Below are 16,978 nucleotides of genomic sequence, written 5' to 3'. Positions count from 1 at the left end.
TCGGACTGCTGCTTCCTATCCTATTCTCCACATCTTCTCGTCCGACCCGGGGAGATTGACATCTCCTGCCCACGCGTGATTGGCTGTGTACGGGCAGGAGGGGCATTGCACAAGAGTGCAAAATAGCGCTCTTGTGCAATGCTGAATACCACCAACGGAATTCAGCCTGCCAGAGGCCAGTTGCGGCAGACAGGGGCGCATATGTACGCCCCTGTCCACCGTAGCTTGATAAAACAAGCCCTAAGTCATATTTCATATAGTTCTCATTTATTCTCCTAGTTAATAATGTATTATTGATATTCTCCTATAGAGGACTGAAAGTTCTCCTGCAAGTTCCTGCATTAAATGGACAGTCAACACCAGAATTTTTGTTGTTTTAAAAGATAGATAATCCCTTTATTACCCATTCCCCAGGTTTGCATAACCAACACTGTCATATTAATACACTTTTTACCTCTGTGATTAACTTGTATCTAAGCATCTTCTGACAGCCCCCTGATCACATGACATTTTATGTATTATCTATTGACTTTAATTTTAGCCAATTAGTGCAGAATCTGCCACAATTCACGGGCGTGCTGACAATGTTATCTATACTGTATACATGAACTAGCTCTCCCCTGCTGTGAAAAGCAAATAAAAAAGCATGTGATCAGAGGCGGCCTTCAAGGTCTTAGAAATTATCATATGAGCCTTCCTACTTTAGCCTTTAACTAAGAATACCAAGAGAACAAAGCAAAATTGGTGATAAAAGTAAATTGGAAACTTGTTTAAAATTACATTCGCTATTTGAAACATGAAAGTTTTTTTTGGACTTGACGGTCCCTTTAAAGTTCTCCATAGCTACTGTGGATTAAAGGAAGCATTAGAAATCTAGTTAGAGATAACTAAGGAAGACATAAGAGCTTGGTTGAATAGAGCGAGAAACGCTACTTTATTATCAAGTTGGAGGGAATCACAATTAAAAATAATACATCACGTGTATTTAACTCTGTACTTGATGGCTAAGTGGAAAATCTCCCAAGATAACTGCTGTAAAAAATGTAGATATGAAAAAGCAGACATATTACATTGTATGTCTCTTTGTCCTAAAATAAACACTTTTTGGCTTAAGATAAGTTATTGGATGAAGAAAAAGTTTAAAATTTATGTGACCTTCACAACAATGGAAATTATATTTTTAGTTAAAGGAGTAGAACACGGGGATAGGACCCACTTGTTAAACAATATAATCTTAGTAGGTAGAAATATATTACAGATATTTTTAAAGAGACTGCATCAACAAATGATATATGGACAATTTGAAACAGATAGACAGTCGGAGAAACATATTGCTAAATTTATAGGTAAATGGGAGAAGTATTTAAAATCCTTAGAGATATCGATCCAACAAATGATAATCAAAGTATTTGAAAATTCTATATACAGCTTAGAGGGAAATGGCAGTTCAATGAGAATTACGGGGGGGGGGGATGAGGTTTTTTTTTCTTCTCTTCCCTGTTTCTGTTTTCCCTACCCCTTCCCCATTACAAATCCTGCAAATGAGAGAAGGTGAGGGATCTATTTATTCATGGATGAATATAATTTACTTATATGAACGGTTGTTATGTCTGAGGACAGATATGATATACTGAGATATTTTTGCTGTCGATGTATATTTTAAGCTAGGTCATAAATATATAAACAGTTGGTGAACGATAGGAAGCCTGAGGGGCTTCAAAATATTAAAGAAATATAAATTGTATAAGTATTGAAAGAAAGAAAAAGGGGATAAAGAAACAAAGAGGAAAATATAGGGAACATTTTCTATATAAATGGTTATTTATAAATCAGTGCTAATTTTGGATAAACGAGTGCTAGTCCAACTTTGTATTTAAACTATTTAAGTTAAAATATTTTGAGACAGTATTGTTGTCTTGGTATGCTATGTAAAATACCAAACTGCCAAATGTATGTACTGAATATGATTTCCTTTTCCTTGGTATGAATATTTGAATTGTTTCTTTTTATCTCAATAAAAAAATGTAATTACAAAAAAAAGAAAAAGAAATCTATTCTCTACCAGTTATAGAAGCAATGTTACAAAAAAAAGTGCTCTACAAGGTGCAAAAATGATATATAACAAAGAGCAATAGTAATGTTTATTGGAGCGCAATATTAATTTATTTTGGGGTGATAAAAAAAATATATAATGGAGCGCCAGAATAATATATAACAGAGCACAAAAATAAAAATAAAAAGTAAGATATAAAAGATATAAAAGAAGCGCTAAAATCGAAGCACAAAAACAATGAAAATGTGGATCTATTTTCTTACATGACAGTTCGTTGAAGAGGGGCATTAATAAAGCTACTAGTGCGGCTGTATAAATATTTCTGTTGGCTTATATATGACTTACATGGAGAATAGCTGTTTATTTTGCTGTGGAGAACTGATAGAACAGAAAGGGGAATTTCCCAAATGATTGATAAATCAAGTCCAAAGTATAAAGTTACTTTACAAAACTGCTTTAATGTTCTCTGAACACAAATATATATGTTCAATTTGCTGGAATATAATATTGGAGGTCTTTAAAGCACTCAGCAGCTAGTAAATTTTGGGGCTGTGTGTTTTTGTAAAGATGAAGGCCTTGTTTTTTTATTTTCATATGACAGTTTACGGATTGATATGGATTAAAACTTTGAGTTATCATACCACATTTATCCCGTGCAAAATCATTATTGAAAAGATTTGTAATTTAAGCCTACGTACCTAGTTGCATCCTTTAATTTTGTACTTTGGGACAGTAAAGTCAAAATTTAACTTTCATGATTTAGATAGGGCATGCAATTTTAATCAACTTTCCAATTTATTTTTATCATCAATTTTGCTTTGTTCTCTTGGTATTCTTTGTTGAAAGCTAAACCTAGGTAGACTGATATGCAAATTTCTAAGGCCTTGAAGGCGGCCTCTTATTTCAGCGCATTTGAGTATCTTTTCACAGCTAGATAGTGCTATGTGTGCTGTATAGATAACATTGAGCTCACTCCCATGGAGTTATGCATGAGTCAGCACTGATTGGCTGAAATGCAAGTTTACAAAAAGCACTGAAATAAGGGGGCTGTCTGCAGAGGCTTAGAAACAAGGTTATTACAGAGGTAAAAAGTATATTAATATATCTGTGTTGGTTATGCAAAATTAGGGAATGGGTAATAAAGGGATTATCTGTCTTTTTAAACAATACAAATTTTCAAGTAGACTGTCCCTCGAAAGGGACCATGAAGTCAAAATTAAACTCTCTTGATCCAGATAGAGCATGCAATGTTAAACATCTCTCCAATTTACTTCAATTATCTATTTTACTTCATTCTATTCATTCTCTTGGTATTCTCTGTTGAAAAGCATACTTAGGTAGGCTCAGTAGCAGCAATACTTGGAGCTAGCTGCTGACTAGTGTCCGCACATATATGCTACTTGTCATTGATCTGATGTGCTCAGCTAACTCCTAGTAGTGATTTGCTGCTCCTTCAACAAAGGATACCAAGAGAATGAAGCAAATGTGATATAAGAAGTAAATTTGAAAGTAGTTTAAAATTGTATGCTCTATCTGAATCACAAAAGAAAATGTTGAGGTTTCATATCCCTTTTAGTTTACAGGACCTCAGACCTCTCAACTTGAGAAGGATAGTTCCTAATTCTGAGCTCTGTCTCATTGTCTCACTGAGACAGCCATATGTCCTTATTTGCAGAATGTATCATACACCCACCCAGATATGCCCACAAACTCCACAGACATGCCCATAATTCCATCCACTATCGATACATGACCCAGCCCCCTTCCAACACAGCTCCGCCAACATAATGGTGACACCTCCCGAGTCCCTAATACCTAGACACAAATTTTGGCAGATATGCTACTATAACCAAAGGTTTTGATATGTCTCATTAATAGGAACACAGTCATGTTTGGTTAAAGATACAATGGAAAATAGTCAAGGAAAGAACATTGTATTAGAAATCAAAAGGTTCTCAGATACCAAATGAACACAAAATCCTATACATGTCAATAACTGATCTAAAATAAAAAAAAATAGCCAGGTTTTCACTAACCATATGATGATCCCTGAATGTTTTTGGATATCATAGACCTGATGGTTGGAGTTGGGATTAGAGAGAACATCATCACAGCTCGAGCTACAAGCAAATAAAGCAAGATATTAGATAGAGGCATCTGCTTTTGACATATTAGTACATAATGATTATTGCCATGTAAAACAGTGACCTGTTAGAATAAATAATGAACCAACCTTTTATAGACATTGGGTTTTCCATTCAGTCAGGTTAATGTTTTATATAAAACATCCCTTGTACTTTCAGCCTCCAGAATTCATAGAGCAGCAGCATTTTTCTTCAAACTAGGTTGCTAAAACTACAGCCAATCAGAATCCATAGGGTCAAGGTGTTATTTTTATTTTGCAAGCTCATGCATATTTGAAATGCTTGTTGGTATTGTCTTTATAAGGACATTAAGTGATGCATTGCTTTTAATTTTCCTCTAAAGATGCATAATAGTCAAAAACTGAAATGTGCATGAGAGCATTTCAGTTTTGCACAGAAACATATTGGAATATGCTTCTATTAGCAAAAATGCTTCTAGTAACAGCTGCATATACACATATGCTGAACGTGCACCAGCATTCAAACACCACCCCTGCTCAGAGAGTTGTTGGTGGCTTATATGAAGTAAATTAAAGTAATGGTAAACCCCTTTGTATAAACAGATCTGGAATGTTAGTAATATTTTAGATGGAGAGTAAATCATCAGTTGTAATGAAGATACGCTTTAACTTTTTAATGTAGCCCTGAAATTCAAATACCCCGCTCTCCAGTTGCAATTTCAACGCAAATTTTTTTGTGACCTAAGTTTGAACTTTTCTCCAATTTGCTCTCTAGCTACAAAAAAATTAAATAAATCAATTGTGCGAGTGCCGTATGGCTAGAGAGAGATTGGAGAACAATTCAAAATGTTAATTCCCCCCAAAAAATACTTTTGAAGTGGGCAGCCAAAGTGCAGGGTATTTGAATTTCAGTGCTCCATTAAAAAGTAAGTTAAAGCCTATCTTTACATTACAACTGATGAACTAAATTCGATCTAAAATATCACTAACATTCCGGAAAGGGGAACGTTTACCATTACTTTAAGTCACTGCTGACATGATAAACACCACCACTTCTTTCTGACACTCTGAGTAGGTGCAGTATTTGAAAGCCAGTGCATATCTGTGTATGCTATTAAAACAGTGATAACTGTTACTAGAATTATTATTTTTAAAGAAGTATATTGCAAAAAAAAACACATTTCAATTTTAGCCATTATTAGTTCCTAGTGAAGTGGTGGCTCAGCACCTTAGTAAGTAGATCTACCATCGGTGATGTAAGAAAATTAAATTTAATATAAAGGTTTAATATATATTTGAGAGGTGTAATTTTGTGAACATAAACAGAGACCCATGAGGGTAGAAGAATATAGATAAATAGATAGATAGTAAAGATGGGCTCAGCATGGGTCACTGATCTAGAACCTTTTCTGACATGTATATGAAATGTTAAAATATTTTTGCCTGCAGAAATATTGTTAAAAGCTGTATAAATTAATTTGTATAATAATTAATAAACTCATAACTAAAATACCTATTAACCCCTTAACTGCCACCCTCCCGCATCACAAACACTTTATTAAAGCTATTAACCCACATTGTGACTATTGAATAAAGTTATTAACCCCTAATCTTAAAAGGGCCTTTTGTAGGGCATTGCCCTAAAGAAATCTTTTACCTGTAAAAAAATACAAAGTCCCCCCAACAGTAAAACCCACCACCCAACCAACCCCCCAAAAATAAAAAAGCCTAACTCTAAAAAAAAACTAAGCTACCCATTGCCCCTAAAGGGGCATTTATATGGGCATTGTCCTTATAAGGGCATTTAGCTCTTTTTCGAAGCCCAAAGCCCTAATCTAAAAAAAAACCCACCCACCCCAAAAAACCCCAGAAGATCTACTCACGGTTTCTGAAGTCCGGACATCTATCACCATCCAGGCAGCGAGGTCTTCATCCAGGCGGCGAAGTCTTCATCCATCCCGGGGGCGCGGAGCAGAGCCACCCTGGAAGCCGAAGACATCCTGAGCGGAGCGTCCTCTTCATATGGTCACCGCCGTACACTGAAGTTGAATGCAAGTTAGCCGTTTCAAAATGGCGTACCTTGCATTCCTATTGGCTGATTTGATTCTTCAAATTCAAATCAGCCAATAGGATTTCAGTAGCTCTCATCCTATTGGCTGTTTAGGAAACATTTAATGAAGCTTATAGCTTCTAAAGATTTTTTTTTAATTTTTTCTACCAGTTATACAAGAGTAAACTTTACCAGCTACTAATTACACCAGATTACTTTCTTTTTCCATCTAAGACTAAAAATGTTAAAACAATGAATTGTGACTTAGCAGCAGGTCAGATATTTTTATTAGTAATTAATGCAGAAATCCAGGTAATTCCAAATATGTTTTCCTCTAGCTGTTCTTGTAAAAAACCCGGGGTGGGTAAGCTGCAGTTATATAATAAATTAGATACTTCATATCTTTAGAAAAATTGATTTTATTGGAAGAAACAGATCTAAATGATTATGCTACAACTGTAGACAATTTTATTTGCAAAATGGCAATTACTTTGCAGTAGGATGTAAATCTAATACACTAAAAGTTAAAAACCATAAGTATTTGTTTGACTTTAAATGGAAGTGTTATACGGTGTAAGGTTTATATGATGATTAATCATCTATATCTGGAGTCATATGATGATGCATGAGAAGGGTTTATCTATATGATTCATGAAAATGCAAAAACACAAGGTCAGCCCTAGAACAAACATTATACTGGAAAATATTACTTTCTAAGTTCTTATTCATTAAGGTCCCTGGAAGATCGTGTTCTAGTGATGCAAACAATGGAATTATGGCAGAAGCTGGAGAAATCACATTTCTAGATCTCTATGTTCATCTCTTGAGACCTTATAACCAGATAAAGAAGGTCCACATCATAAAAACATCCAAGATTAGCTCAGGCCCCCAGATAGACTTATAGGACCACTAAATACAATAACATTGCAAGTGCACAATGAAAAGAAAAGGCAATAGAACTTACTTTGAATTTCAAAAAAGCAGTAGCTTTTTTCTGACAAATATATCCCTCCCCCCCCCCAATTTTTCTGTATCATGTGACAGCAATCAGCCAATCGCAGACTAGTATATGAATACTCTGTAAACGTGTGCACATGCTCAGTAGGAGCTGGTGCCTCAGAAAGTGTGAATATAAAAAGAATGTGTAAAAATTAATAATGGAAGTAAATTGGAAAGTCTCTTAAAAATGCATGTTCTATCTAAATTGGGCAATTGGCCATAATGTATGGAGCAAATGTGGCTGCAAGAGGACAAATCTTTAGATAGACTAAATGAAAGTAGAGGTTTTTGGCGAATCACAACTTCATGTTTACAGAACGAAAAAAAAAGAAGCTTTCAAAGAAAAGAACAACATCTCTAACTTGAGACATGGAGAAGGCTCAGTGATGTTTTGGGGTTGCTTTGCTGCCTCTGGCACTGGGTGCCTAGAATGTGTGCAGAGCAGAATCAAATCAGAAGACTATCAAGACATTCTGTAGTGAAACGTACTGTTCAGAGTCAGAAAGCTGTGTCTCAGTTGCAGGTGAAAATGAAGAAGAATTTGAAGCGGAGCACAAAAATATTTTTATATAATAAAACTGGAATGTATTAGTATAAATGTAAAAGCTAATAACACCGTTATTGCCGTTGTCAAAGGTGAATAAAATTGGAGAGTTAATCCCCATTTCTTATAGAAACAGACTCACCCTTATTGGTTAATTGAGACACACCTCCGTCCATTCATTGTATCACTTGTGATTCCCACATGGGAGGGAGGAGAGTAATAATAGTGTCAAAGCTAAAAGTAGCTGCTTTATATTGTAATAATACAACAGTGGGAATAATACTGTGTCATGGTATCAAATATAGATAACGGATTACGCATGACTTTCTTACAGGGATAGTGAAAATCCATAACATGTATTCAACACAGGCCAATGTATACAAATATTAACACAAATAACAGGGTGGTACTACAAACCAAATAGAATCGAAAGATCGTAATGGAAAAAGTAAACACATAGTTAAAGCAGTGCTAATGAAACTTCTATATCCGGAGTGAACAATTTTAATAATAATAAAACATAAATTATATATAAAGTCACCATAGCTACTGGCAAACCCTGTATAGGTGATTTGTGTTTTCTATTAAAACTGACCCTTTTATAACCTGACCTATACATGTTAGCCGTTTAAAGACCTGTCTCAAATAGTTAATCTCAGCCTCTAAGATTAGAATTATAGTAGACACTCCTCGAAAGGAGTGAATAGGTTATCTGAGGCAAGTATTCGATTAATATAGAATTAACTACTAGCAACCAGTCTATGACATAAATAGCTCTGTCATATCATTACTCTTATTAATTGGTGTCTAGTGTGGACGTTAATTAACCTTATCCGCTAGAGTACCAAGTCAGGGGGGGCCTGGAATGAACTATGAGTAATTTCATATGTCTCGCTCATGGATACAGATTGTAATTAGTGCGTGTAGAGTAACTACTAGAAAAATGGATAAATGCTATTGGCAATTCTAGAGCAAAGCCTAGGTTGGACATTGGGTTTTCTGTTATGTACGTTATATTTATTTTGTCATGTAAGTTCCATGACCTATGTATTTTATTATTGCCAATAGTTAATGAGGTCATAGCTGGAGTTCAAACCAGAGGGATACCTGGTCTTCAAAGTGAAGATCCAGTAAATTTCTTGTTTAGCCAAGCGTTTCTCCCTTTTCCATCCCCTTGGGGGGATATGAACCCTTTAAATGCAGGTCCATCTAAATGTGTTTGCGCTCTTTTTATGAAATTGCACGAAATGTTGGACTAAGGGTGTGCTAGCCTTGCCAATGCTAATACTAGATAGGTGTTCTCTAATGCGTTATCTTACCTCACGTGTCATCATACCTGTGTATTGTTTATCACATTCTCCACAGTAATGAGGTAGACTACGTAGGTAGATCTGCGATTCATGTGCATATTCTTTGCATAGGTAAAACCTGTGGCTGATGATCTGAACATTTCTCCTTGCTCTACCTTCTCACAGGTCATACATTCTCTGTTATGGCATTTAAACCTGCTCTTATTTGTTAGCCATGTAGACTGGGTTAAGGTAGTGGAAGGAAGCTTAGTAGTAGATATCATATTGCCAATCGTCCTATTGCGTCTATAGGCAAATCTACAATTCTTAATAGAGAAATTTTCAAGACCATTGTCTGCTTTTAGAATTGGAAGATGTTTTTTGACTACATTACAAATATGATTGTATTGTTCTGTATACTCAGTGATAAACAGTACGCTCTCTTTCTTTAAGGCTGTACTTTTAGTTTTTGCTGTGTCACTTTTTGAACACAATAAGTCTACTCTGTCAATGCTTTTGACAGATTCCACTGCTTTTTAGATTGTTCTACTCTCATAGCCTCTGGATTTTAGTCTTTTGGTTAGATCCTTGGACTCCTCATATTGTTCTTCATTAGAGCAATTTCTCTTTAAGCGGATAAATTGGCCTTTTGCTATTCCTTGAAATACATTTTTGGGATAGCAACTTTTGGCATGGAGTAGATTGTTCCCTGCAATGGGTTTCCTATAGACTTTGGTTTGCACTCTAACACCAATCTTACCCATGAGAGTAATATCCAGATAGTTTATACTAGAGGGACTAGATTCCTATGTAAATGAGATACCTAAATTGTTGGTGTTAAGATAGTTAACAAAAGTTGGTAATTCTAACTCCTCCCCCTCCAGATAAACAAAAGATCATCAATGAATCTTTTGTAAATTACTATCTTCAAGCCGAAGGAAGTCTATACCCCATATATGCGGTTCTGCTCCCACCACCCCATGAAGAGGTTGGCGTAGGAGGGGGCAAATTTTGCCCCCATAGCAGTCCCACATACCTGCAGGTAGAAGACCCCCTCGAACTCAAAGTAGTTGTGTGTGAGTACAAACCGACAGAATTCTATGTCCTCGCCATGGTATTTTATCATAAAGTAATCTAGTGCCATGAGGCCCTTCTCGTGGGGAATGGAGGAGTATAATGCTTTAACATCAACTGTTAACCAGATGTAATTAGTTTTCCATTCTAGATCCTCTATTATATTGAGGATATGTTTAGTATCTCTTACGAAACTCCAGAGTTTCAGAACCATAGGCTGCAGGATCAAATCCAGCCATTCAGAAAGATGTTTTATTAGTGATCCAATGTCGCTGACAATCGGCCTCCCCACCACATTTTCCAGAGATTTGTGGACTTTCGGGAGGTGATTACATATTGGGACCGTGGGATTTGAGACTAGCAAGTAGTCCCCCGTAGCTTTGTCTATGAGGCCTTTGTCCATACCATCATCAACAAGGTCCCTAAACTTGTGGCTAAAAGCTCTTGTTGCGTCCACATTAAGGACTCTTTAATCATGGGTATTATTCAATTGGCGTAAGGCCTCATCTACAAAACTACTTCTATCCATGACCACCATGGCCCCTCCTTTGTCAGAGGCAGGGCCGGTGCTAGGATTTTTCACTACACAGGGGAGGATAAATTTTGCCGCCCCCCCCCCCCCCAAATTACATACCACCCTAGTTAAAGGGATATGAAACCCAAATGTTTAGAGCATGACATTTTAAGCAACTTTCTAATTTACTCCTATTATCAATTTTTCTTTGGTCTCTTGGTATCTGTATTTAAAAGCAGGAATGTAAGCTTAGGAGCTAGCCCATTTTTGGTTTAGTACCTGGGTAACGCATGCTTATTGGTGGCTAAATTCAAATCATACAGTGGTTGTGCTGCATAGCAAATCAGACAGTGGTTATGCTGCATAACATATACATACACACACACACACACACACATATATATATATATATATATATATATATATATATGATTTATAGCACTGGGAAAATAGAGAGATGCTGCAACAAAAAGTTGAGTTAGAAAAATAAAAGTTGCTCTATTTATGTGCTAAGGTAAAGCCATGTCATTGTCCTCTCACTTTTATGCCCATACTATATCTCAAGTCAGACCCATGGGTCTGCAGTATCTGTCAGTTATATACCCATATAAAACAACAGATTAGACTATTTATTTATATGAAGCAGAGACTGCACTTGCTGATCTTTAATCAGAACACATTTATTAAATCATATATAATTAGTGAAAAACAGTGTGTGCATACCCTGCTTTATACACATAAACACACGCAAAGACACAATTATACTAAAAAGAAAAAAAAAATACATGGAGCCTGCGGCCGGTTGAGGTGACACCATTGCAGGAGGATTACTCGAGTAGGGTTTTAGGATTGGGGTTTGGATTTGTCCCTACCAACAATTTTAATCTATTTAATACCCTAGTAGACATAAACAAGTTTATAAGGAAAGTCACCCTGAAGAAACACTTTGCTGTAATTAATAGATCTTCCCATGCAGAGGAAACAAGCTCAAGAGATGAGCTTCCACATAATATTGGGAACCCTATGATGACTGGGCCCAATCTAGATTTTCAAGATATATGTAGCATCTCTACATTGGAATCTCTATTATCATAACAACAAGTAGAACATGGCACTACTGGTACATATATACCTAAGCTAAAAAGCCCCACAAATTTCTATCCCATACAGAGCAGGGGATCTATTATTGTAAGGTTCCAAAACAGAGTGGAACAGGACCTTACCAATCTATACTATACACACAATGACATACATTGTAACTTGTCTAAGAAAGAGAGGGATGCCCTCAAGAGCCTTCAAACCAACACTTCTATAGTGATCCGTGCCGCTGACAAAGGAGGGGCCGTGGTGGTCATGGATAGAAGTAGTTTTGTAGATGAGGCCTAATGCCAATTGAATAATACCCATGATTATAGAGTCCTTAATGTGGACCCAACAAGAGTTTTTAGCCACAAGCTTAGGGACCTTGTTGATGATGGTATGGACAAAGGCCTCATAGACAAAGCTACGGGGGACTATTTGCTAGTCTCACATCCCACAGTCCCCATATTTAATCACCTCCCGAAAGTCCACAAATCTCTGGAAAATGTGGTTGGGAGGCCGATTGTCAGCGGCATTGGATCCCTATTAGAACATCTTTCTGAATGGCTTGATTTGATCCTGCAGCCTATGGTTCTGAAACTCTGGAGTTTCATAAGAGATACTAAACATATCCTCAATAAAATAGAGGATCTTGAATGGAAAAGTAATTACATCTGGATAACAGTCAATGTTAAAGCATTATACTCCTCCATTCCCCACGAGAAGGGCCTCATGGCACTAGAGTACTTTATGATAAAAAACCATGGCGAGGACATAGAATTCTGATGGTTTGTACTCAGAGCAGCAGAATTTCTCCTCACACACAACTACTTCGAGTTCGAAGGGGGTCTTCTACCTCCAGGTATGCGGGACTGCTATGGGGGCAAAATTTGCCCCTTCTACGCCAACCTCTTCATGGGGTGGTGGGAGCAGGACCGCATATATGGGTTAGAGAATCCCTTCGGCTTGAAGATAGTAATTTACAAAAGATTCATTGATGATCTTTTGTTTATCTGGAGGGGGAGGAGTTAGAATTACCAACTTTTGCTAACTATCTTAACACCAACAATTTAGGTATCTCATTTACATAGGAATCTAGTCCCTCTAGTATAAACTATCTGGATATTACTCTCATGGGTAAGACTGGTGTTAGAGTGCAAACCAAAGTCTATAGGAAACCCATTGCAGGGAACAATCTACTCCATGCCAAAAGTTGCCATCCCAAAAATGTATTTCAAGGGATAGCAAAAGGCCAATTCATCCGCTTAAAGAGAAATTGCTCTAATGAAGAACAATATGAGAAGGAGTCCAAGGATCTAACCAAAAGACTAAGATCCAGAGGCTATGAGAGTAGAACAATCTAAAAAGCAGTGGAATCCGTCAAAAGCATTGACAGAGTAGACTTATTACGTTCAAAAAGTGAAACAGCAAAAACTAAAAGTACAGCCTTGAAGGGGCGGAGCTAGCCGCCAAAGTAACTAGAAGCACGCTCAAGTAGCTGCCGGCTTCAATAGAGAATAAAGGGGTTATTTTTGATCAGAAAGCCTATAACAAGTGATGGACGCACTCTGAACCCCTGCCTAAGAGACTGACACATAGATTTGGAGAAGATCCGGGAGATTTTCCTTAGCCCATTGCCGGAGGGACCTGTTGAGGCCTAGCTACTAAGAGGTACAGACATGGAGGATTTCCGCATGGCTCTCCTAGCCCTTTTTGAAGAATATGACCGGAACCTCAAGAACAGACTGGACCGGCTTATCTCGGTCGCTGCGCACCAGGACGAGAAAGAAGGTGGTACTGAAACCTGTGTAGGAATGGCCGCACCCATGATTGCCTCCCAGGGGACTGCTACCCGACATTCATTATCGGAGATAACCTACTCTCTAAAGACCGCCCCAACCCGTGGAAGCTGTGATCACTCACCATATCCCTCTGTCCTGGACGGTGCGGTCGGTGCTTACGACAAATATAAAACACATATGCACCTGCAGGAGGGATCAGTTGTGGGGAGCGCTGAAGATGGGATCGCTGAGATAATTGAAGAAGGGTTGGCGGTTATGCCCGGTCAGGAGATCACAACCCTAGAGGTAGATTGCCTTGCTGTGTGGGCTCTTTCCTTCCGCTGTCTGGACTTGCTGTATAGTCTCTCTGCCACATACATGTTTGTGCCTTTTTTTCACAGTCCCAGTGAGTTTGGCTGTACCGTCAGGAGAGTCTGAGTTGGATGAAACATTTTACAGAGGCAGCAGATGTCAAAAGCTTTTGACAGCAGTTCCATCTTGCATATCTTCTATAACCGTAATAAAGCTTAGTGCTTGGACTCATTAACTTCCTATATAGCAGTTGAGAATAATGATTCTGCACTCATGAAGAATGATTTCGGAAACTGTGCAGACTGAGTAACCTACCCCTCCTTCTGTTAATATTTTTTGTAGAACTCATAGAGATTTTAAGATAATAGTTGTAATTGCGTACTTAACTTGAATTTTTTATTACCGTTAATATACCCTAGGATATTGAGTGCTATACTTATTATTGCTTCTGTCCTTTATTGTGTACTCACCCCAGTGAGTTAGTTGCTCTTCATGCATAGATTGCTTTTTTCATATCCTGGCTGCAGACTACATCCATTCCTATCGATTACTGAGTGAATTTTCCTGTGTTTATTATATACATATCTGCAGGAGATGATGACTTTTATGGTGCATTAGGCCTATTTCAAACAGATATTTTTCAGCTTTGGGAACCATATGATATTTTTATGTGAAATACATAATCTCATAGGACAAAGGTATCCAGCAACAGCTATTTCCTATTTTATATTGCGGATGACATGTACTGTATTTGCCACAACATATTTGTATTGCCTTACATGAAAAGAGAATGACACCAATTAATCAAATGTCACTCCCCCTTAGTGAATAGTTATAACGTTCTCACATAGTCCCACTGACAGTTGCCTATTTCTTCCTGGCAAAGATATTTCATAGTCTCCCTAGCACCCTTATCCATATTTACATCCCCTCCAGATCTCCACATTTCCTGTTTGAGATTTGTATTCTGACAAAGTAAGGGTCATCTACTCTGGCTGTCTACGCGCCCCCCCCCCCATTCCTCTTAAGCGGTAAGGGATAAATAGCTTATCCTCCGCATTACTATTTTCGGCAGAGTTCAGTAGTCTCTGCCCTGTCCGTAGAGCCTATGTCCAAGTTTGCCCTCCTATATGTGTGAAAAGGCTCCCCGGACCCGATCATGGTAATAACTATTGTGTTTAATGTTATATATTTTGTTATTTACAGATTGTGTGTTCACATAATTCCAATATGTTGATCAGACGATAGGAAGATTACTTTGCCTAATAACTATACTATTGTCTCTTTTGTTCTTTCTCTTTTATGTCATTTTCAGTGATGTTATATAAGTTCAAGATATCGCATAAAGCATACTATTTTATGGTAGAGTAACTTGGACTTAATCCCTTAGCACCTATTGTCTGACTGCAAGTAATTTATGTGTTCTCCTCGAATCCTGGATAAGTATGATCCCATCAGAGGATCTAGTTGACATTGAGGACACAGCAAAGCTCTATAAAATACAAAATGTGGCCCAGGAAATCCTAACCTACAAGTAGGCCATGTAGGACACCGGGGCTGAATAAATAAATGGCTACAGCCACCATCTTGCTTCACAAGATGCAGCACATGGCGTCTAGAGTTATGAATTATAAATGAGTGTGACAGAGCTGACCGTAGGGACATCACTGCAGGACAAATAATTGAATCCCTGCTGTGGCTGACATTAGTTGTAGAGCCAACATCGATCATAAAAGGGACACAGCATATCGTTCTAAGTTTGCATGGATTTCCTGAATCTAGGATATAACCTCAGATATACTGTCAGGGATAAAATATACAACATAAGAGCAACAAAAATAACCTTTTTCAGTGACTTGTGGTTTCAGTGAACTTTGGACGTTGGCCTCACTTTATTGCAACACTCTTAGCTGGTTAGCCTGTTATAACACAGTGGTTTTATACTTTTAACATAACAATCAGCATGTCTCCTAAAAAAGGCAATAAGCCAGAAAAGGCAGCTAAAAAACAAGGCACTGCAAATTCCTCTGTGAATAATTTTTTTAAACACCTAGACACATCAGCTAAAAAATTGACAACCCCACGTGACACTAGAACTGATGTCTCTTCTCCCTCATCTGAGTCAGAGGAAGATTGCCCAGACTCTGCCATTTCAGTCCCCAAGGCCCTATTGGACTCCTTACCTTCTAAAAAAGATTTTTCTACTTTAATCTGTCAAGTCAAACAGTGCATAAGGGAGGAGATTTCTGAGATTAAAAAAGACCTCTCAGATATGGGCCAAAGGGTAGAAAAATTGGAAGATAATTCAGACCTTATCAACTCAAATATAACTTTCCTTCGATCTAAGGTTGCAGCACAAGATGACTTTATATTACAAATGGAGAACAAATTGGATGATTTGGAAAATCGAAGCCGCCGCAGCAACATTAGGATAAGGGGAATCCCAGAGACTATACCACCGACAGAGCTGGAAGATTATTTACAGAGTCTCTTTACACACATTATTGGAGTTGATCCTGAAGCCACCATAGCATTGGACAGATTTCACAGAGCATTGCGGGCAAAACCCCTGGGAGACCAACCCCCAAGGGATGTTATTGTTAAAATCACAAGCTACCAGATTAAAGAGGAGATAATGAAGAAAGCAAGGCAGAAATATCCACTCAAGTTTAGAGCTGAACCCATTCAACTATACGAAGATCTGACGCCCAGAACACTGCAGAAAAGAAGGGAATTTAAACATTTCAACGCTAAGTTGAGACAACGCAACATTCCATATAGATGGGGTCACCCATTTAATCTACAAATACCATGGAAAGGTAGAAGATTAATCTGTAGTTCCACAGAGGACATTCTACAGGTCTGTAAAGACTTGGAAATCACACCACCGTCACCGCAGGATGAGATACACGGATCTGCAATGAAGGAAGCCAACTCTGCACCACCGCTCCCTCAGAGAGCTGAGTGGAAGAAGGTCCCAGAAAAAACTATTAACACTGAACTCCAGGGCTCTGGACACATAAACACACTGGGAAAGTGAATCCTTTGCCTCTGGGACAGCTAATAATAAATATTTCCCTAACAGTGGCTGTTACTTGATTCAGCTGGGTCCCTGATGTGTGGGGCCCGCCTGCCCTGGCCCACCCCGGAATTTTACGATGGGGGGGCTGCGGCGGAC

At 37.9% G+C, this 16,978-nt stretch overlaps 1 protein-coding gene across 2 annotated transcripts in view; it reads right to left on the bottom strand.

The window, feature by feature from the left end:
* Window positions 1–16,978, bottom strand: part of LOC128649421 (thymic stromal cotransporter homolog) — a 103,101-nt gene that overhangs the window by 12,664 nt on the left and 73,459 nt on the right. For both annotated transcript variants that reach the window (XM_053702677.1, XM_053702678.1), the window contains exon 4: window positions 4,090–4,173. In XM_053702677.1, coding sequence (XP_053558652.1) covers window positions 4,090–4,173 — 84 coding nt within the window. The remainder of the gene's footprint in view (window positions 1–4,089; window positions 4,174–16,978) is intronic.

This window comes from Bombina bombina, chromosome 2, assembly GCF_027579735.1.
Source record: "Bombina bombina isolate aBomBom1 chromosome 2, aBomBom1.pri, whole genome shotgun sequence".
In the NCBI taxonomy this organism is placed as follows: Eukaryota; Metazoa; Chordata; class Amphibia; order Anura; family Bombinatoridae; genus Bombina; species Bombina bombina.
Note: the sequence above shows the minus strand (reverse complement) of the source record. Positions and strands in the feature narration are given on the sequence as shown.